The sequence below is a fragment of the Budorcas taxicolor genome, chromosome 19 (genome assembly GCF_023091745.1).
Source record: "Budorcas taxicolor isolate Tak-1 chromosome 19, Takin1.1, whole genome shotgun sequence".
Classification (NCBI taxonomy): domain Eukaryota; kingdom Metazoa; phylum Chordata; class Mammalia; order Artiodactyla; family Bovidae; genus Budorcas; species Budorcas taxicolor.
In genome coordinates, this window is record NC_068928.1 from 39,043,511 (window position 1) to 39,064,796 (window position 21,286).

Below are 21,286 nucleotides of genomic sequence, written 5' to 3' on the forward strand. Positions count from 1 at the left end.
TGAGGGGAGCCAGAGTCTGGGAAAGAGAGAGAGCCAGCTCTGAGAAAGGGTGATCTCCACGCTGCCTTTTCCCAAACTGGAAATGCAGACATGGGCTCTGCCTGCCAGCATCTTCCTTGGTGTGTGGTCAGCAGAGTTAAGGGTAGGCAGCTTGCTCCCAGTTCTCCTTTAACCCAGTTTCCTGGGGAGAGGTGCCTGGCAGGGCTTTCAGTCACTTCAATTGGGAAACTGTAGGAAAATGGGGCACAGTACCCTGACTTCCTCCAATCACATTAGTCCAGATTAAAAGTGTGTCTGGCTCCCAGTCCCTTTGACTTGATCTACTGAAAAGCTGGTGACTGAGGGGTGCCTTCATCGCCCTTTGTTCACGTCCTTCAGCCCAACTTGGGACTTCGGTGGCGGGACTGAAGACCCAAACCCTGGCTCCCAGCCTGTCCCTCTCTTTGCACCCCAGCCTTTCTCAATGTAGCAGACCCTTCCTAGGGGAGCAGGGAGGGGAAGCCACAGTTTGCAAACCCAGGAGCTCCTTTTACATTCTTTGTAAAGCCTCCTTTATATCCTCAACCCAAAAGGCAGTGCCCCTCCCTGCCACCTCCAAGCCTGGAATTGTGCATAACCCGGATCTTGTATCTTTGTATAACGGATGTTATTTGTACGAAGGGCAGTTCGTAAACAGCACTTGTTCTTTTAATAAAAGAATGTTTTACAAAAAAAAAAAAAAAAGACCTTGGTTTGTCTGGCTTTACTGAAGGGAAGGAGGTGGAGGGCCAACTGTGGGAGCCTTGGGAGGGGATGGAGGTGGGGGTGGGCAGATGGTCTACTAACATTTCTTTAAGTACTTGGAATAGCACTTCACAGACCAAAATGCACAAAATACCCAGGTTGCGTATTGAAAATCAGATACCTTTGCTCCACTTATAAGAACGTAATGTGTAGGTCTGGGCCAGGCGGAATCTGATTTTTAAAAAAAACAAAACTCCATAAGTGATGAGATATATCCACACCGCCCTTCTAGAAGCACTGTCTTAAGGCTCGGCAAGAGAAAACGGTCTCGGTCCCCCGGCAAGTCCCTGCCCACAAGGCGGGAGGGGGTCGCCGGGAGGCGCAGGCAAGGAAACGAGCGGCGATGCTCCGCGCAGGTCCTTCGCAGACACGCGGGTACCAAAGGGGGCGCCGGAGAGCCCGCCACACCCTGGGGGCTCCGAGGGGGTTGCTGGGCCCGCTCCTTGGCCCGACTTCCGGCAGCTGGGGCTGGACGGCCCGCGCAGGCCCGCGGCCCGCACCGCGCTAACCCCGCGGCGTCTTCCGGGCCGAGGCGGGGCTGGGCCGGAGGGAGGCGGGGAAGCGGGAAGGTGACCGGGGCGCGAGGCGGAGCCGGCCCGGCGCGGTGGTGGCAGCGGGGCTGCCATGGGCCCCGTGCGCGGCGTGGGGACGCTAGTGCGGCCGGCGGCCTGGGTGAGCACCCGCGCGGCCGGGCCCCCTCCCCTGCCCTCCGCTCCACCATCCTCCGCTCATCGCCCCGCCTCTCGGACCCTGTCCCTAGGCTGAGCTTCCCCCGAACCCCTGCGTCGCCTGGTGCTTTGCAGCCGTCCCTGAGCGCCCGTTGGGTGCCAGCACCTCCCCCAGCAACTCCCGTTCCTCTCTCGGAAGCCCCTATTACCTTCGTATTTCTAACGCGCGCCTAAGCCCTGCGGTTTCTTCCCTCCCTTTGGAAGTCTTCCGCTTTCCATTGACGTTATTTTTGTTTCCAAATCACCGCCCCGCGGATACCTGCTTGCCTTGCAGACGCTGAACCAGAGACGGGACATCACCTCCTGGCTGGTAAGCCGTACGCCCCCAACTCCGCCCTGTTTCCTCTTCCCTCCACCCGAGTCCCCCAGGCCCAGAGAGACCACCGAGGTAGAGCCCAGAGGAGGAAACCAGAATGGGTCAGCCCTGCTTTGTAAACTCCAGCCTGAGACTCTCTTGTCTGTGGCCACCTCGCCCTGGCTCAGGGGAGATGGGGTGACCCGAGGGCAGAGGACGAGGAGCAGGCTTCTGCATGAGGGACCCCGGTACCTGATAAACCGAGTCCCAGGTGCCATTGGCTCCCCAAGGCTGGCAGGATCCTGGCCCTCCACCCCTGGCACCAGGGTGAGAGCCAGGGCTTGAAGGGAAAGCCTGGACCCTGAAACATATGTGGTTCTGTGGCCTTGAAATCTCTTCTCTATCCTGAGCTTGGGGGGCCTCACGGTTTTGGGGGGGTGGGTGGTCCTTGCAGGGTGGAGTCAGATCAGCCTCATGCAGAAAAAGCCTGTCACCAGCCAGGGCCCTGGGAAAGCTGGACATGGCCACAGGCAAGAAAGTGCTTCCAGGGCATAAGCTGACCTTTCATCTTCCCTGCCACAGGCCCGATGGTTCCCCAAAACCCCAGCCAAGTCCGTGGTGGCCCTAAAAACACCCATCAAGGTGAAGCTGGTGGCTGGGAAAACCTACAGGTGGTGTGTGTGTGGCCGCAGCACAAAGCAGGTGAGAGACCTGTATCCCCCTCCCCGTTGACATGTCACACCTGTGGTTTGGGGACACCATGTATGGCCCAGGAACTCCCCTTCAAGACATTCCTTTTTCCCACATATACCCGAGGGATCACAAGGGAAGGGGTGGGGATATTCTCCAGCCAGCCCTGAGGTCCCAGTTCTCTGCATCCACCCTTCAAGATGGAGACAAAGAGATAGAAACTGAGTCCTAGGGCCAGGCGGGTGGGGCCGGAGTTCTGTCCTCTTCTGTACTCTTCAGAGGCTCCGGGCTCTGCCCAGAAAGGCTTGCCTGCCTCTCTCTCTCCCCTCTTTCCTTCTTCCTGGGAAGCATCTGGATTCCCAGGCCTCAGACCCCAACATCAGGAAGACTCTGAGCAGCCGCTCGGTCCCAAGTGTGCCCCTTCCTGGCGTCTGCTCCTGAAAATGCTCCCTTTTTCAGTTTCTGTGACTTCCCTGGTCTCCTGTTGTCTTGACGTCCTGGCTGCTTGCTCCCCTCCTGTCCCAGGAGCCTTCCATCCCTTAGGAAACTGCCCCACATTCTTAGCCTCTGGGCCCCTTTCCTTCCTGAGCTGGCTCAGAACTGTGTTCCTCCAGACCGCATGATGTGGTGTCAGCAGCCCAGGGCCCGAAGTCCCGCTTTGCCACCGATTTGCTGTGAACTTTGAGCAGGTCCTCATGGGCATGGTGCTCTGCTGCCTGCCAGTGAGCCCTGGCACTGGCAGGCCCTTTGTGTCTCTCTGCCTCTTGCCCTCTGGGACCAGTTTGCTGACTTTTATCTGCACACTTCTCCCATCCACCCTCCTACCCCACCCTCACTCAAGGGCAAGAGGCCTTGGCTCCAGCTCTGCCACTCAGTAGCAAACCACCTGTCTGGGCCTGTTTCCATTACCCAGGCTGTGTAGGAACACCTTGTGGGGTGAAAGGGCATAGATGCTCACAGCAGGCAGCCAGTTTGCTGTCGGACCTCACCTTCTCCCCTTCCTTCCACCCCGCTCCCCGCAACATCCACTCCCCCTGAACATGCCCAGTTGTTTGTTGGAGCCAAACAAAATTGATACTCCAGTCTTAAAGGCCACTCAGAGAAGTTTGTACCTTAAGAACATGGGAAAGGAAATGAGTGTCATGAACCAATGGAGACTCAGAGCCATTAAAAAAAAACCAAAAAACCATTATCAGTATAAAAGTTGCTGATACCTAAGGTATCATTTCTAAATGATACCATTTCGCTTTGAAAATTCTCTTCTTGGGTCCCCCAGAAACTATTCCTGTGAGGACACAATTACTGAACACTTTCTACTGGCAGAGTGCATGATAAACCTTTATGCATTTTATTTTCTTGAGATTACTCTGATCACTGTCACATTACAGATGACAAAAGTCAGTCAGTGTCACTCAGCTACCTGTGTCCCTCCCAGCCCTGCCCTGCCCCAGCAGGTAGGGTTGGGTCTCTCTGACTTCTTTCTTTTCCTCACTAGCCCTTCTGTGATGGCTCCCACTTCTTCAAACGCACTGGCCTATCCCCACTGAAGTTCAAGGCCCAGGAGACCCGCACGGTGGCGCTCTGTACCTGCAAGGCAACCCAGAAGCCCCCATACTGCGATGGTACCCACAAGAGTGAACAGGTGCAGAGGGCAGAACTGGGCTCCCCACTCTGAGGGGTGGCTCACCCCAGGGATCCCAGCACCTATAGCCGGTTTGTGAAGGGCTTGCTCCGATAACCCAATGTCTCCAATCTGGCGCAGCTGGGAACAGGCCCTGGCTTTGATGCCTGCTGGTGAAGATGATATTAAAGAGACGTGCTAGCCCAGAGTGGTGTTCTTGTGGTCACAGGTGTGAGGGACAAGACCTATCCCCCTTCAGGATCTTAACCTGGGCTGGGGACACCAGACTGGCTACAGGGAGGGAACAATTCAGGTTCATTCCATACGGGGTCTCCCAAAGCAGGATGACCCACTCCAGTACTCTTGCCTGGAAAATCCCATGGACGGAGGAGCCTGGTGGGGCCGTGAAGAGTTGGGCACGACTGAGCGACTTCACTTTCACTTTCATGCATTGGAGAAGGAAATGGCAACCCACTCATATTCTTGCCTCGAGAATCCCAGGGATGGAGGAGCCTGGTGGGCTGCCATCTATGGGGTTGCACAGAGTCGGACACGACTGAAGTGACTTAGCAGCAGCAGCAGCAGCAGCAAAGCAGGATGAGCCCAGAGACTAGAGGAGGCCAGAGGACCCCGACCACCCTTCCTGTCCCTTCTGTCCCAAAGAACTACAGGCTCCGGAGAGTATGCAGCATTTATTAAAGCCAGAGATACAAACATCCCAGGGCAGAAGGGCACAGCCACAGCACCTCGGACACAGGACAAGGTGCGAACACAGACAAACCCACTGGGGGATGCCCGGCCCCAAACATGTAGTTGTGATAGAGTGCTGCCTCCTCCCCTCCCCAGTCCGATCTTTGTACATGGGAGGAAAAACAGGTGGGCAGGGGTCTCCTGGGATCTATCCCTCGGGGGTGGACCACTGGACTCCTCAGGATGGAGCTGAGGTCAGACCTTACAGGCTCTGTCTTCTTGTGCTTTCAGATATCTCTGTTGCTCTTTCCTGACTTGGCCTCAGCTGCGGGTGGGGAGGGGACTGGAGAACTGCTTGCCTTTGGCCAAATCTGGGGTCTGTGCTTATCTGAGGTCACCCTGCCTCCACCTCTCCACTCCAGCCCCCAAAGAGACTGCCCCAGCAGCCTTGCTAGTGCGGGCTTCTGGGTGGCGGTGGGGGAGAAGGAATGAAGCAGTTCACGATGTTAACACCACAGGGGAAGTTCAAGGGCTGAGGCCTCCTGTGGCCTGAATCTTCTTTTTCACAAGATAAATGATGCAAAGGCCACACACATGGGGGCGTTGGGGGCAAGGGGAGGGGGGAGGCAAAACTATCTATTCTTTATACAAAGTTCCCACTGCACGAGGAGGAGGTAAGGGATATGCCCTCTCCACTGCCCACTTGCTCCTCAAAACCAGGCGATAGGCTGCATTTGTAAAAGGCACTGTCTTTGCAATTCTCTGAACATTCAGCAATGGTGAGGGGAGGGCACTGATCAGGGTAAGGGTAGGACAGCAGCCAAGAGGGGGAAAGAAACTGAGTGGACCCCATACACAGCCAATTAGAGTTGTGCCTAAAGTTTTGGGGGTTGGTGGGGGCCCCTCAGCACCCCATATGTCTTGGGAAACAGGAGGAGGATGGGCAGAGTGCTACTGGGCCTCAAGTGACCCCTCCAATTCCACCTCTAGGCACTCCCAAAAAGAGCAGAGAGAATTCCACAAGACCCCCTAAAAATGAACACCCCACCCCCCACACATACACACACACATAAAGTTTGTTTCCTGTGGCATTTAAATTAATCTGGTTGGTCCATAAAAAATAAGTATGTATAATTTGGTTTTTCCTATGTACATATATATATAGATTTATTTATAAAACCCATCCCCCACCCCTAAGGTGGGAGGAGCTGGGGAAAATAGAAGAGGTGGAAAAACGGGGCCCAGAAAAAGTGGAGGGGTGGAGAGGCATGGCTGGAAAAGGAGGGAGAGGGTCCCTTTCCTCAAGTTAAGGGGGGCACAGGAGCTCCGTTGACAGTCATCTTGCGCCCCCTGCTGGTGGAGGATGGTGTCTGCAGGCAGTTTGAGGAGCCCCCGTTGGCAGCGGCCGTGGCCCCACCGGCTGTCACAGGGGGAGTAGGGGAGGTGGGGTGGGGGGCCGAGGGGCCATGAGAGCTGGGAGAGCCATGGGAGGGGGTGGCTGGGCTGGGTAGGGAAGAGGAGGTGGCCGGCAGGGTGGCAGGGCTGGGAGCCTTGTCACTGACTGACTCACACTCGGATGCCCCGCTGGTATTGGTGCCCTCGGAGGGGGTGGGTGCTGTGGGCAAGGTGAGTCGCTTGCAGGCTGGCTGGACGCGATACTTGAGGGGGAGAGGGCCATTCTGCAGGGAGAAGGGGAGGGGACGGTGTCAGGAGAAAGAGGCTAATGGGGCAGCCACCCACCTTCTCCCATAGCACCCAACAGGGAGAAAGGGAGGACGAGACACACAGGTGGGACTGACCAAGCAAGGCGGGAGAGGAAGAGAGCATGGGTAAGACCAGAGACAGAGAAAAAAGGCAAGAGGGAGGCCAGAGAGCAGAAGGCAAAGTTTACTCCTCTGCGGCCACCCAAATTTGCACGTGGTCTGCCCAAGGATCCTTTTTTCCTCCTGAGTATGGAAGGTCATCAGTGAGAGATGGTCTGGAAGGCCACCCTGGACATGCCCAGCCCATGAGACAAGGGATGAACTGTCTCTGATTAGAGCAGGGTGGCCCATGTAATGGCTCAGAGTCCCTCCAGCCCTGCCCCGTCTCATACCACCCCACCCACTCACCCGCCGCCAGGGGTAGATGTAGGCGATGTCCATGAGGGTATAGTATTCCTTCAGCGGCTCGTCCTCATAGAGAACCTCAACCTGGAGGAGACAAGGGCAGATGGCTCAAGGCGCCAGCCGTTCGGCAAAGAGGCTCTGGGCAGGTGATCCCTCATCCCTCTGAGGTCACCCGGTGCATCTGACTTCCTCTCAGAGTTGTCTCAACATAACTCCTGACCTGTATATTGTCACCCTGCTTATTTAACTTCTATGCAGAGTACATCATGAGAAACGCTGGGCTAGAAGAAGCACAAGCTGGAATCAAGATTGCCGGGAGAAATATCAATAACCTCAGATATGCAGATGACACCACCCATATGACAGAAAGTGAAGAGGAGCTAAAAAGCCTCTTGATGAAAGTGAAAGAGGAGAGTGAAAAAGTTGGCTTAAAGCTCAACATTCAGGAAACCAAGATCATGGCATCTAGTCCCATCACTTCATGGGAAATAGATGGGGAAACAGTGGAAACAATGTCAGACTTTATTTTGGGGGGCTCCAGAATCACTGCAGATGGTGATTGCAGCCATGAAATTAAAAGACGCTTACTCCTTGGAAGGAAAGTTATGACCAACCTAGATAGCATATTCAAAAGCAGAGACATTACTTTGCTAACAAAGGTCCGTCTAGTCAAGGCTATGGTTTTTCCAGTGGTCATGTATGGATGCGAGAGTTGGACTGTGAAGAAAGCTGAGCGCCAAAGAATTGATGCTTTTGAACTGTGGTGTTGGAGAAGATTCTTGAGAGTCCCTTGGACTGCAAGGAGATCCAACCAGTCCATTCTAAAGGAGATCAGTCCTGGGTGTTCTCTGGAAGGACTGATGCTAAAGCTGAAACTCCAATACTTTGGCCACCTCATGGGAAGAGTTGACTCGTTGGAAAAGACTCTGATGCTGGGAGGGATTGGGGGCAGGAGGAGAAGGGGACAACAGAGGAGGAGATGGCTGGATGGCATTACCGACTCGATGGACATGAGTTTAGGTGAACTGTGGGAGTTGGTGATGGACAGGGAGGCCTGGCGGGCTGTAGTTCATGGGGTCACAGAGTCAGACACGACTGAGCGACTAGACTGAACTGAACTGAACTCCTGACCAGCAGGTGGGAAGGGATCCAGAGATGCCCACATCATCAAGCCACCCCTGGCCATCCACACAGTGCTCTGGGTCCCTTTCTATTTCTGGCATGTTCTCCAGAGGAGCCAACAGGCACAGAAAGGGCCCCAGGGAGAACACACAAGGTGGAATCACACCAGCGCCTGGATCCCACTCCAGAGATTGTTTTAACTGCTAAGATGTGAATCGAGTTTTAATCTTGAGAAGTTACTCCTCATGTGATTCTGACATGTGGCAAAGTTTGGGATCTACTGTCCTAGACCCTCAATAGTCCATTGACCAGCAGCACCAGAAGCACTTGGGAGCTTTCTAGAAATACAATGTCTACTCAGTCAGAATTACATTTTAACAAGACCTCTAGGGGATCATACATATGTTCAGATTTGAAAAGCTATATCCTAAAGCTCCTTGGGAATTTCAGACTAGCTAGCTGGCCCTAGATATGGCCCTAAGTTTTTACATACACAGCTCTGCTGTAGTTCTAAGCGTGCAAACATGCGCATACACGCACACTATCTTGGTCCCATGCACCTCTGCACACCGGTTTCAGCAGAAGCAGACTGCCCCACCTGAATCGTGTTTTCAGTTACTGTTCTACACAGGCTGTTACATAACACGCAAGCCCTTGGTGACACCAAACCAGCCATGAACCATGACTAGGATGCACAGATTGTCAGACACCCCCACAAACAAGACCCACGTTACAAAAGGGGCCAGGGACTCACCTTGTACTTGCTGGGCACGTCCATCTTGTTGCGGAGAAACTTGGCAAGATGCATGACAGTCATGGCTGCTGGGCACCGCAGGAAGCGCACACCTGTCTGTTGGGGAAGAGGCACCCAAGGGCTGGGGTCCACCCCAGGCACTCTCTCCCAGCCCATACTCCGCTCCGGGCAGGCCCGAGCACTCACCTTCTCCTTGTCACCATCCCCATTTTCCAAGGGGCCCTTCTTCTCTTCCCGGTCTCTGCAGAAGGAGAAGGAATAAAACAAGGGAAAACCTGGAGCAAGCAGGACCTAACTGCACACAAACATCTGGAAGGCCCTCCCGGAAGTGCCCTTTCCTCCCAGGGAATGGGGACGGCATGGGAGAAGAGACCTGCCTAGGACCCTGAAAGGGCCAGGTGGGCCAGACTTGCCTGACACCTTCATAGAACTCGATGGAGAGGCTGACGATCTCGTCGTCGCTCAGAGCTCCCTTCTCCTGCTCCAGAACCTCACCACGGTCCTCGTTGGAGCCGTTGGGGACTGCAGAAGGAGCAAGCTGGGAAGGCTCAGCTTAGGAGCAGGGACAGGAACCCCACCATCAACCCAGGGATCTCAGAGCTCAGTGCAGTGAGCCCAGCCCTCCCCCCAACCCCGGGCTGGGAGGCAGTGCAGTGGTGCCCACTGGCCTTCCACGCCTCTGGCCCTGGTGCCACGGGGAGGGCCACGTGTGCACACATGTGAACACACCTTCTGTCAGGGGGTAGGCTGCATAGAAATCCCGCCGCCGTTTCATCTCATCTGGAAGAGAGGGAGCAGGCTCAGGGGAAGCAACAGGCTGGGCAGTGAGAGCTGGCGGCAGGGGGACAAAGGGTGCAGGTACCTTTAAAAAGCCCAGGGACCAATTTGTAGACAATGTCTTGAAGGGTTTTGTCAGATCTGAAAAAACACATAGGAGCCAGTCGGCAACCATCTCACCCTGACTCTCCAGCCTAGGGCCCCTCTTCCCACCTCTCTTTCTGAGAGCCAGGGCCCAGGCATGAGGGTCCTTGTAGGCCCCGTCTCTACCTCTCTAGAATTTCTCAGCTGGATACATCATCCCCAAGGGACGGTCCATGCCCGAGGCTCCTCCCCCACCAGCCACCCTGGCTTCAGGAAGCAAGGAGGGAGGAGACAGAGGGCAGCTGCCCCAGAGGATGGGCGGGAGCAGGAGGAAGTGCCGGGCCCACCTGATGCTCAGCAGCGGCCGGGTTTTATGGACCTGCACATCGCACATGGGGCAGTACTTGTTGGTCTCCAGGTAGCGCACGATGCAGGTTTTGCAGACTTGGGGGTTGTGGAGAGAGGAGGAAGAGTCAGAGTCCCCTCTGTAACCCAGGATCAGCCCCCACACTCCCTGCCCAGGCTCAGGTATCCCCTCCTCTCCACCATGTTCCCGCAACTCAGGCCCTTTCAAAGACCCAACGCAGCCCTGTTCTCCAGATGGCAACTGCCCCTTATCCATCCTTGGGGCAGGACAGATGTGTGTGTGTGCGTGAAGCCAGTGTCTAGTACCATGAAGGTGAGTCCCAAGTTCCAAACCCCCTTGCAGAACAAATCAACAGCCAACCGACTAGATACCTGCCAGTTCCCTGACTCCTAGTTACAAGCCTGTGGTGCACACCAGGGCACCTTGTATTCACGGGGTGCAATGTTATCCACAGAGACTCAAGGAGGGAACGGAGATTCAGGTAAAAGTCCCCCAAATGAACTCCTGGGCTGAACCCTGCAGTCTCCTCCCAGGCAGTCTCCCTTTGACCTGGGACCCTCACCAGACACATGGACACCTTTGCTCCTCAAGGCAGAGGCCACCTACCCCAGGAGCAGCCCTCGACCCCAACTCACAGGAATGCAAGCACTCCACGATGGTAGTGGCATCTATGAAGTACCCCCCACAGAGAGCGCACATGAGGTGAGGGTTCAGCTCGGTAATTTTGATCCGTGTGGTCCGATGCATGATGCTGGGGTGGGGGGTGTCACCCTGGGAAATAAAACATGGAATCAGGAACCCCGGGATGCAAGAGGTCCTCCCACACTGTACTCTACCTGCCCCACAGGCAACATCTCTCCCTGGGCCCATGGCCCCCCCTCCTCCCTCCAAAGCCAGACTAAGGTGGTTCTTTCTGACCCTCTCTGAGTGTTCACTGAGGGCTCTGGAGATTCCTGTGACCTTGAGCAACAAGCTCAGGTTCTATCTCAGGAGCAGCAGAAAGACTGAAGTTAGACCACAGGAAGTACCACTCAACTCTCCAGAGGATGTGGGGAGGCGGGAAAATGGAAGAGAACAGTTTTAAAAAATCTCCCTGATCTCAATTTATATACATACAAGTGAACTCCCTGGGAGCTATGAGGAAACTCAGCCTTCTGATTGAGTCTTTCTACTCCATCTTACCTTCCTTCCTCCCATCACTGCTCCAGGAAGCCTCCTTCCGTGGAAACACTGGGGAAATGAACACCCTAAGTCTGAAGAGGGCATCCCACCAACTGTCCCTGGGCTCCGGCCTGGCCCCGGAGCAGCTCCTTGGGAACACACCACATGCTGACCACACAGGTTCTAGGCCTGGAGCTCAAGCAGAAAATACTGAGGATGGTCCTTAGGCCCCCAAAGCTGGGAACACACAGCTCCAGCCTGACCCCTGGCCCAGTCCCAGACTCTGCAGGTAACTGCAAAGGGTCTGGGTAAAACGACTGCTACTGCCGCCGCTTCCATAGGGAGGCCACCACATGCCCCGATGGAGGCCTGCTGCATGGCGCCCCTCCCAGGCACACTCGGGAATCTCCACCTGTGGGCACCGCCACCCACCCATCTTCTCCCATCCACGACCTGGCCACAAGCTGCCCAGTGACAGGCTATAGGCTGTCAGGGAGGCCTGCCGAAGCTGGGCAGAAAGTTCTGTCCACAGCCCACCAAGCGCCCAGCCAGGCCCTGGCTGGGTCCAGGGAGAACAGGCAAAGCCCAGGTCTGGACTAGCTGATGTGCTTACTTCTTAGTTCAGAAACCCAACCTGTAGCCAGCAGCCACGGTACCTCCCTCCTCTTTCCCAGAGGAAAAGCCCATGGGGCGGGGCCTGGGAGGGCAGCCAAGCCCCCAGAGCTCTTTTACAACATACATCCTTCTCTCCTTTCCAGAAAGATTTCTAAAGCCAACACATTGGGTTTTCTAGGACCCGAAATTCACGGCTGGGAATCAGCAGTTACTATAGAGACCCCAGGATGAGTTTGGCCAGGACCCAAACAGCCAACAGAGGCTGTCCAGAGACCAAGAGAGAGGGAGAGACACAAAGACCACATGTGGGAGAGACACCAAGCTGCAGGGCAGACAGAGGGGAACACGCAAGCCCAGAGCCAGCATGCATGCAGCAACCCAGACCTGCCTGAGGAAGGAAAGGGATCTCCGCCCCCTCAGCCAGCCCTCCCTGCATGGGTCCCCTCTTCATAATTATGTAGAAAGCTTGCTGGCTACTATACAGTTTGGTTGTTCCCATAGCAACCCCTGGCAAGATGCCCAAATATTATTACAACCATCCAGAGAAGGACAGACTCCAAGTGGCTAACTCGCTGAGTGTGTATAATATCCATGCGGTGTGTACATGCTGCTGGGCCTCCAAAGGTACTTCGTGTGACTACCTGTCATGTATGTGTGTGTGTGTGTGTGTATGTACACAGCCAGGAAGAAAACTTCAGGGATTTGCTAATGCTGAGGGTCCAGATCAGACTGTGTGTACTTAGTCGCTCAGTCGTGTCCGACTCTTTGCGACCCCATGGACTGTAGCCCACCAGGCTCCTCTGGCCATGCGGATTCTCCAAGCAAGAATACTAGAGTGGATTGCCATGCCCTCCTCCAGGGGATCTTCCCAATCCAGGAATTAAACCCAGGTCTTCCGCATTGCAGGCGGATTCTTTACCATCTGAGCCACCAGGGAAGCCCAAGGGTCTAGATTGCAACTGGAAAATCTCATGCCCTCTTCTCTCTCCCTCTCTCACACACACACATGTGGGCGCTTCACACTGCCTTAGCCACCTCATTCACATATTCACTGTGTTTCCAAAACAGACACTTGGCTCTTAAGAACTCCCTTCCAGGGACTTCCCTGGTGGGCCAGTGGTTAAGACCACACTTCTGCTGCAGGGGGCGTGAGCTCCATCTCTGATGGGGGAACTACTCGCATGCTGCAAGGCACAGCCAAAACAAAAAGAGTTCCCATCCTCCCATTCATCCAGGTCCTGCCAGGCCAACTGTGGCCTCAACATGCAGGAGCTCGGTGACGCTCACCCTTTTATTTCTGCAAGCACTTGTGAGAATTCAGACTGAGACTACCCCTCGAGCTCTGTTCTGGATGCACGGGTGAAGGCAAGAGCTGTGGTGCTTACTGAGTGAAATGTTCCTCCCTCTCACTTCAAGAAATGAGCCCCCTTGCCACACTCCCTGCTCCCCTCTCCCATCTCCAGGGGCCTCAGACTGTTACCTCTGGGGCTGGGGGTGGGGAGAAGCACTGATTGGCTCCTCACCTGATTGCCATGGTTACCTGCAAGGCCCTGCCGGCAGGTGCCAAGAACAACTGTAAACAGGAGCTCAGTTCCCTCATCCTCCTTGTCTCTCTCCTCATGCCCCCCCAACCCCGCCCCATGAGGCCTCGGGGCCCCACACCTGACACCTAGCTCCTCCCCAGCTACAACTGGCTGGACCTCCAGCTCCAAACACCTTAGGGCAGAGCCTAAGAGAGAAAGGAAGAGACAAGTCCAAAGAAGCAGAAAAGGGAGACCGTGCCATTTGGAAGCTCTGCGGAGCTTTGGGGGCCAGTTCCAACCACATGCCACAGCGAACCTGAGCACTGTCTCCCACCCTCAACTGGGGGCCAAGCCCTTCAATCCCATCTGGCCCCATGATGATGGAACAGTCCTTGCTCCTGGCCCCCAGGTTTCAGCCACAGTGGCAGGAAAGGAGCTTGATCACCCAGGACTCAACCCCAACTCCTCTGTGTCATCCAAGTCTGGCATGAGTCTTTACCCTTTCTCAAAGCCTCCTACTCACTGAACCAACCCCCCATATCTCCATTCTAACCAGGCTTATTCTGGAAGCTCCCCTCTAATTCAGACTTCTTTGTCAGTTTGTGGGTTTTTTTTTTTTTCCCTGAGAAATAGCCAATCTTTGATAACCCAGAGATGACCTTCTGCTCCCTCAGATTCTCAGCTATAGGATTCTTTGCTCTGCTTTCCCCCAACATGAAGTTCACCCAACTCCCTTCCTAGAAAATCGCCAAGTCTTGGGAAGAGTCACTCGGGGTCACATCCAGACATCTAAAATTACAGAAGTGGAAGGGATCTTAGAAAGCATCTTGTCCAGTCCTTTCACTTTACAGATGAAGAAGCTCAGAAACAGGTGACTTGTCTTAGGTCAAGCAGCCACCCAGTGGCGGTCCTAGGACTAGACAGAGCCTGACTCCTATTCCAGTGCTCTTTACAGACTGGCACCCATGCTAGGCTTCCCACTCATTTAAGGAATCAATAAGCCTGGTCTGACTCCATCCACGCAAGCAGAAGGACTCCAGGTTCCATCAGAAGACCATTCAGTGAGCCGTCAGGGTCAAAACATAACCATGAGGACACAGTCTCTCTTTGAAGTAGGAAGAGCGGGCAGAGGCTAATGGCCTTACCCAACTTCCCTAATACAGGTAGGGAAGCAGGCTCTATGAAAGCTCAGGGAGCCAGAATGTACTGGATCCTAGAAGTCCATCCCTCTCCCAGCTGTGTGGGTTCAGCTGTGGAAGCCTGCGGATTTGTGTGTGTGCAGAGAGAGCCGGGGGTGGAGGTCTGCCTGGGTCCCTCAAACTCTCAGTGTCCCCTGATCCCTGACCCTGAGGGCTCCTCCTGCCAGAAACATCGAAAGAGTCCTCTCTAGTCTCCTGAAGCTGGGCTCACTCTACCCTCCCTCCCCTTCCCACCTCTCAGCGTCCTAAGATCAAACAAAGACAAATATCCAAAATATACACAGTTACACACTGCCAGATACACACACACACATATGCACACACAGCCAGACACACCCCCTCCATTTTTCTCTCCCACTCACAACACACACGGCCAGACGCTTGGCCAGACACACACACAGACACACCCCATCACACACAGAGCCAGACCAGAGCCAGGCCCACGCTTGCCAGATGTACAAACCACTCCCACCCACCCCAAGAAGCACACAGTCTGACATCCCTGCCTGAAACCAGAGCTGCAAACACACACTAACCTTTTGTGCATCCCTGGTCTACCCAGGGTAAATTATAACATAACTCTTCCGGCAACAAAGGCAGTACGGCTCGTAACCTCCACTCTGGGGGCCAGAGGCTGGAGGAGTGGGGTGGGCATCCAACCTGCACAAAGATGTCACCTCTTCGTGTTCAGGCTCTTTCCATTCCCATGGCAACAGCTCCATCAACCAAGATCTTCCAGGGAAGACCAGGAGCAGCAGAGAGCACCCCCTCAAAAGACTTCAACTTGAACCCCACCCAGCTATGCTCTCTCTGGATCCCAAGTCTTGAGTCTTACCTCGGGCCTGTTTCCTGCATTATTCCAAAGACAGCTCTAAGACCTCAACCCCCAACTCCAAACCAAGAAACCCCTGGGAAAACCTCCCCACCAGAAAGCTGTAACAGAGCTTTCTTTATGTTCCTTCTCCAAGTACTAACACCTTGGAACAGAGTAGAGAGGGGGGAGGAAGAAGAGAAATGAGAGTTTCAGGAACAAACTGCAAGAGGCCCAGAGAAGGAGGGGTAAGAACGGAGTGAAAGACAACCAGGAGACCACCTCCCCACCCAACCCCAGCCTCAGGGAGCCCTGGAGACTAAGGCAGGGCGGCGGGAGATGCGGGGGGGTCTCTGAGAGACAAAGACCAGGGGGAAGCGCGGGGCAACGCCTCCACAATATTTACAGAAAAATTCGCCATCCCCAGGCCTCCTCCCCTACCTCAAGCCATCCGGAGCAATTCTGGGCAGATGGGGGCAGTGGGGGAGGGAGAGAGGCATGCTGGGCCCCCCGTGGAGACAGGGGGGCAGGGCTGTCTGCTAGTTGAGGGGTCCCACCCCCTTAGCACTAGAAGCAAGAGGATCTAGGGAGCGAGGGGCAGTCGGGCTACCCAGTGCAAGTGGGGCCAGGCGGCCAAACCCCTCCTGCCTCTGCGGGCGATAGGAAATATTGCGATAAATCTTCCCCATCTTCCTTCTACCCCCCTCCACCCCGGCTTCCCCAGGAGCCTGGGTCAGACGATCAGAGGCCCCAGTTACCGGGTGGCCGCTCCTACCTTCCCTAGAGCCAAACTTTCGGCGGGGCCCCAAGGAGGGGTGTTCCGGAGAAAGAGGCTCCGCTGAGGTGGTTCGGGGAGGGGGCGGGGCGCCCAGTCCCGGGATTGGGGGGAAAACGGAGCGACTGGGGGAGGTGCTCGAGAGGACGGGGCCCGGCAGGGAAGAGCGCCCTCCTCCGGCCCCGCAGCGATCGAAAAGCTCGTCCCCTTCCTCCCGGCTTCGAGTCCTCGCGCGTCCACGACGCCTAAGTGCCCACGGATGAAAGCGAGAGCGACCCCTCCCCAGACCGAAAGGAGTCCTGGGGGAGAGCCAGGGGCTGCTCTAGCTCGTGGGGAGGGCTAGGGGGACAGAGATCCGCCCCAGCGCGGAGCCCCAAAGCCCCGCGGTTGCCTCGGACCCTCCCCCTCGCTACCTCGGGAGCAGGGTCTAGGGGGGCTGCAGCACAAAGAGGTGGTGGTCGAGGAGACGCCAGATCGTTAAAAGGGGGAACCCACTTCGGCCATCTTGGAAGGGAGGAAAAGGAAAAGGGGAGAGAAAAAAGGGAGAAAGAAAGGCGGACGGGGCGAGCTAGGAGAGGGGCCGGCGGGGGTGGGGCGGAGACGCGAGACCAGGCCGGGCTCAGAGCCTCCCCGGGCAGGGGTTTGTAAAGAAGGATGTGCCGGCCCGCGTCCCAGTCCCCAGATGGTTACAGGGTCGGAGAAGGAGAGGAGAGGGGAGACTGCGTCCGCTTACCTGGGTTCGGGGTCCGGTGGGTCTCGGGGAGGGGGGGATGGGAGGGAGGGAGGGAAGGGAGGGGAGGGGGGCCGCAGCCGTGTCGCTCGCTCGGGCGGCGGGAGGGGAGAAACCTATGGTAAGAAAGGAGTTTGTGAAAGCGGTTTGGGGTGGGAGGGAGAGAGGGGAGGGGAGGGGACCGAGGGGGGAGGGGAGGGCCGGGACTCGGAGGGGGGGGACAAAATGGCTTTTTTCCTCCAGACAAGAGTAGGTCCCGCCCACTACTCACCCACGTGACCTCATTCCTTCAGGGTGTTTGCGGAGCGGGGAAGAGGAGGTGGGGGAGAGGCTAACGCGCTGCGCCCCCAACGCGGTGCCGGGCCCCCCAAAACTAGACTACGACCTCACTCTTTTCAACAGCCCCTGACCCTGGAGGATGAATTCTCTTCTCTGTTATCCTCCTCAACTAACCTCTGTCCCCAAAATATGTGGGCGCACCCCTTTCCCCCAGGCCCTGCGGTCCTCGCCCCTAGCTGGGGCGCCTGGAAACTGGTGAGATGAGGACTCGGCTGAAATGTGACCCTCTCTACAGTCCTCCACGTCTCGGCTTCGACCAAAGGGCGCTGTGCTCGGGCTGGGACGCGATGCCTCTGGCCACGCGTCCGGGTTATTTTCATTCACTCTAAGTGACACTCTCTTGAAATTAATAACTGCATGAGTGAGAACGAGCGACTCCTTCCCAGCCCCTGACCCCCTCGGCCGCCCGATCACCAGCTCTAAAACGCTGCGTCCGGGACCCAACCCGGCCTCTTCAGGGGCGCCAACTGCCGGGAGGACGGAGGCAGAGGCCTGGGGGCCCATCTCGCGGCCGGGGCTCGTTTGCTGTAGTGGAGTCTGGCGCCTAGCTGTGTTTGGGCGAAGAACGGGACGCAACCTGGGTCGGGAGGCAAGCTGAGGACGGCAGCTCAGGCTCCGGGCCCGGGACACAATAATCTGGCCGAAGGCGAGAGACCCGAATGCATTCGAAAACGGGGCGCCGGGGCTCGGAAGTGGGCCCGCGCTTTTTCTCTGCGGGGCACTGATTCCCGCATTTTTCGCCCGCACGCCGATCGCGCTCTGAGCTCTGCACTGTTGGTGCGCCTCGCTCGTCCCGGCGAGCGCAAAGGCCGCTGGTGCCCGCCAACTCCGACCGTGGTTCCGGGCTTCGGTCTCCAGTGGCTCCTGCCGGGAGGAGAGAACTAGCAGGGAGCTTGGAAGAAAGAGCTAGGAGCAGCAGCTGAGGCCGGAGCCGGGGAAGCCGATCGATATTACATTATGGAGACTATGGTGGGCCCGCCTCATTAGGACGGTCGATTTGCGTATTCGTTATTCAGGATTTATTAGGGATGGTCATTATGTCAGTCGCTCCAAAGAGCTCGATTACTCGGCCAGAAGCGCCATTAAGCGCACTGGCGCTGGGTGGCTCAAGTTAGGAAATTAGGAAACGAAATCTTCAGCAAGGATCGGACCCGCCTGCCTCTTCCTCCTTCTCTCCTCTTTGGCAGTCTAGGCAGATCGGAAGCTGAGGCCCCTGGACTGAATGCTTTCACCCTTTGGCTAGTGACCAGGAGACCTGTGGAACTGGCCTCCAAGTGACCCCAGCTTTAGCCTTTGGCCCACACCCACCGAGTGGGGGCGGGGGCGGGGGGAAGAGGAAGGGCTGGAGAGATTTCCGCCCAGGGTGGGTGGTCTGAGAACCCTTGGGAAGTAGGGCCAGGGGAGGATTCGATCACCTGCTGTCCTCTCCCTCCTTGTACTGGGAGAACGAGAGTTCCCGCCCTTCACTGAACGGGGGCTCTTGGCGTGGACACGCCCACTGTCCCTGGGGCAGGTGTGTTGCGGGCATCGTGGACTCTGCCCGGGAAAACTCGGGAATCCTCTTCAGTCCCCCAGTCACCCTGCCAGAGGGGAGAGCAGCTGGGACTCCTGATCTGCGACTCCTTTCAAGCTAGAAGATCCCGGGGGAGAGAAACCTGTAGGGGTTACGCGAAGGTCTCCGTCTCACCCATGATCCACAGGGGCACTCAGGGGCTGCCTGGTTGAGGGTGGGAGGCTATCAGCTAAGGGGAAGTAGGCTGATGTCCCTCTGAGTCCCCACTGCTGTCCTTTAATCCTGGAGTGCTGCCCGAGGGTGCCACTGTGCTCATTGGGAATCCGTTCACTGGTTCCTCAGATAGTTATTAAGCATCAGTCACAAACTACAGGACAGAAGGAGCATGCTGAAGCCCCCACTACTACTGCAACTTCGTCTTAATCACTTCAGTCACCTTCCAGTCCCCACATCCCTGGCCTCTCTGGCTTATCAGGGGAACCTTCTGACCAAACCCTTCTCAATTCTGAAGTTCTCTGGTTTCCCAACCAAAAAGCACCTGTCATGTGCCACTGTCAAATATTGCACTAAGCACAGGGGACGTAAAGCTGATGAGCCCAGCTTATGCCCACAGGGCACTCACAGAGTACTGGAGGCAAGCTGGAGGGTTACATAGCCTGTCCCGTTAGCTTCTATGGGCATTGTGTATCCCTTGGGTTTGCTGCTACCACCTACCACTGCCATTCCTTCCCTCCCCCTGTAAGGGTGGATGAGCACTGAAGAAGGTTTTCAAAAGAGGCCTCCTCTGAGCCCCACCTTGAGGAGAAACCAAATGTGGAAGGGAACTGCTTGAGACAGCGCCTCCTAAAAGCAAGCCGAGTCTGCCACTCCCAGCCCAGGGATGCATCTCTGGCAGACATGAGGTGTCAAAGCTTCCCCTGGATTGTGTTAGTTGTAATATCTCAGGAGGTCACCTAGCTGACAGACTCTTCACCAGAAGAGTCGCTGTCTTAAACCAAAAGCTTCTGGAGGGCAGAAACTCGGGAATCTCGGTAATTATTTCCAGCACATATACTAAAAGATACTGTGGTGATAAGATCCGGAAGAGGATGACAATGTTAGGAGAGAGCAGCTCCTCTAGACATTTTATGAATATCTTTGCTGTGCTCTTTAACTCCTCTCTCCCCAAAATAATGTCCCTAGATTCTGCTTCTATTTCCCCATCTTCTTCCCCACCTCTCTGTATTTCTAGAAAAAGAACCTGTTTTGTTGTTGTCCAACTCCTTTTTCTCATGCTTCTCATATTGAGTCTTTTCCCTTTCTCCATTTCCCCCAGGTCTTCCTTCCACTACGCCTATTTGTCACGTCTCCTCTTTCTCTCTGCGTATATCACAGCTGTGTTCTCCCTTTCTCACCTTTCTCTTCATCCCTCAATTTGTCACTGCCTTTGTCTCTAGCGCTATTTTCTTCCTTTCCAAATGTAACATTTCGAGATTGTAACATCAATAGAGGCAGACAGTGGAAAACTGACCGATCTCCACTGCAAATTTATTCTTAATCTTGACGAAAAATGCAACCTGAAACGTATTGCACGGTGAGACAAAAACCTGTCTTTGCTTTTCCGGCAATCCAATTTGAGGGCGGGGTTGGAGGTAGGTGGAGGAGGGAAGTGCTGTAGAAATCCTGTCATTAACTGAACAACGAATTTTCAATCACAATGACCCTCTGATTTCCTATAGAAAAAGCGTTGTCTCTGCTATTTCAATACAAAATTTGGCTTTACAGCGGTTGAGTGAATAATGCCTTTAGATTTTCCTTTTTTAGGGTGGGAAAAAGGAGACGTCCCTGGGTGGGCTCGAACCACCAACCTTTCGGTTAACAGCCGAACGCGCTAACCGATTGCGCCACAGAGACTGTGATAACTACTGCAGTGGCGGTGAGCCGAGTCAATGGGCGTGAGCCTGCGACAGCGGAAGACTCTAAACAAATTCTATAACGGGACGAGAGAAGTCAGACCCAAGGGAGAAAGGGAAGGGTCTCGATCTAGGGATGGGAGCAGGCGGGACGTTCAGCCTTCCCTGCATTGGCTCGAGGGTGGCTGGGGCTGGCGAAATTGTCGCCTGCTTCGTCTAGATCTTAGACTTGGGGAAGTCCGGAACGTTCTTCTTTAGGGTGATCTGATAATGAGGCTACGTGAAGTCGACCTGCAGCTTCCAAATGCCCCCTTTGCAGCCCAACCCTTGCAGCCGCAGAATATCTGCGACACCCTCCCAGCGCCCCTCTCCCTCTTAACAGTAAATAGGCACTTCACGGGTGCCTCCCAAAGACCGGACGCTGTTCTAGTTCAGTGCCATGTCCAGAGCCTAGCATGGTGCCTGGCATACAACAGATGTAAGGATTTCTGGAATGAATAAATGAAACAAGCTTCATGAGTAGTATCCCCGACCGCACAGCGTGCCCTTAACCAACCCGGTAGCCCTTTACTGGAGCCAAAGCCCTTTATTTCGGGTTTCACCAGCCCACGTGGACACAAGTTCCGGCCGGCGTCTCCGGCTTCCAGAGACTGGGTCCACCGCTATCCCAGCTTGCACCGCGACGCCGAGCTCTTCCGCACTCACAGTG

The 21,286-nt window shown here is 55.5% G+C and overlaps 2 protein-coding genes and 1 non-coding gene across 5 annotated transcripts; 1 reads left to right on the forward strand and 2 right to left on the reverse strand.

The window, feature by feature from the left end:
* Positions 1 to 1,300: 1,300 nt before the first annotated feature.
* CISD3 (CDGSH iron sulfur domain 3) lies at positions 1,301 to 4,325 on the forward strand. The gene is made up of 4 exons (XM_052657163.1): positions 1,301 to 1,455; positions 1,786 to 1,821; positions 2,389 to 2,508; positions 3,992 to 4,325. The coding sequence occupies exons 1-4, from the start codon at positions 1,408 to 1,410 to the stop codon at positions 4,169 to 4,171; spliced, it is 384 nt and encodes a 127-aa protein (XP_052513123.1). The 5' UTR covers positions 1,301 to 1,407; the 3' UTR covers positions 4,172 to 4,325.
* A 475-nt stretch (positions 4,326 to 4,800) lies between these two features.
* Positions 4,801 to 16,979, reverse strand: PCGF2 (polycomb group ring finger 2). 3 transcript variants are annotated; one of them, XM_052657161.1, is made up of 10 exons: positions 16,837 to 16,979; positions 10,655 to 10,790; positions 10,000 to 10,096; positions 9,654 to 9,709; positions 9,521 to 9,571; positions 9,205 to 9,313; positions 8,978 to 9,032; positions 8,792 to 8,887; positions 6,919 to 6,999; positions 4,801 to 6,486 (listed from the first exon to the last, which is right to left on the reverse strand). In XM_052657161.1, the coding sequence occupies exons 2-10, from the start codon at positions 10,764 to 10,766 to the stop codon at positions 6,109 to 6,111; spliced, it is 1,035 nt and encodes a 344-aa protein (XP_052513121.1). In that variant the 5' UTR covers positions 10,767 to 10,790; positions 16,837 to 16,979; the 3' UTR covers positions 4,801 to 6,108. The 3 variants fall into 3 exon arrangements, with proteins under 3 accessions (XP_052513121.1, XP_052513122.1, XP_052513120.1); XM_052657162.1 differs by lacking the exon at positions 16,837 to 16,979 and adding an exon at positions 15,054 to 15,180; XM_052657160.1 differs by lacking the exon at positions 16,837 to 16,979 and adding an exon at positions 11,202 to 11,226.
* A 3,525-nt stretch (positions 16,980 to 20,504) lies between these two features.
* On the reverse strand, positions 20,505 to 20,578 carry TRNAN-GUU (transfer RNA asparagine (anticodon GUU)). Its single transcript has one exon. It is a non-coding gene; the product is annotated as a tRNA-Asn (tRNA).
* Between the last annotated feature and the right edge of the window lie 708 nt (positions 20,579 to 21,286).

Coding starts and splice junctions, on each gene's coding strand:
- PCGF2 (XM_052657160.1), bottom strand. Junction 9,710..9,999: donor CGGCCGCTGCTGAGCATCAG/GTGGGCCCGGCA, acceptor GTGTTTTTTCAG/ATCTGACAAAACCCTTCAAG. Junction 9,033..9,204: donor GAGTTCTATGAAGGTGTCAG/GCAAGTCTGGCC, acceptor CTCCTTCTGCAG/AGACCGGGAAGAGAAGAAGG.
- CISD3 (XM_052657163.1), top strand. CDS start 1,408: ATGGGCCCCGTGCGCGGCGTGGGGACGCTAGTGCGGCCGGCGGCCTGG. Junction 1,456..1,785: donor TAGTGCGGCCGGCGGCCTGG/GTGAGCACCCGC, acceptor CTTGCCTTGCAG/ACGCTGAACCAGAGACGGGA. Junction 1,822..2,388: donor GGGACATCACCTCCTGGCTG/GTAAGCCGTACG, acceptor TCCCTGCCACAG/GCCCGATGGTTCCCCAAAAC.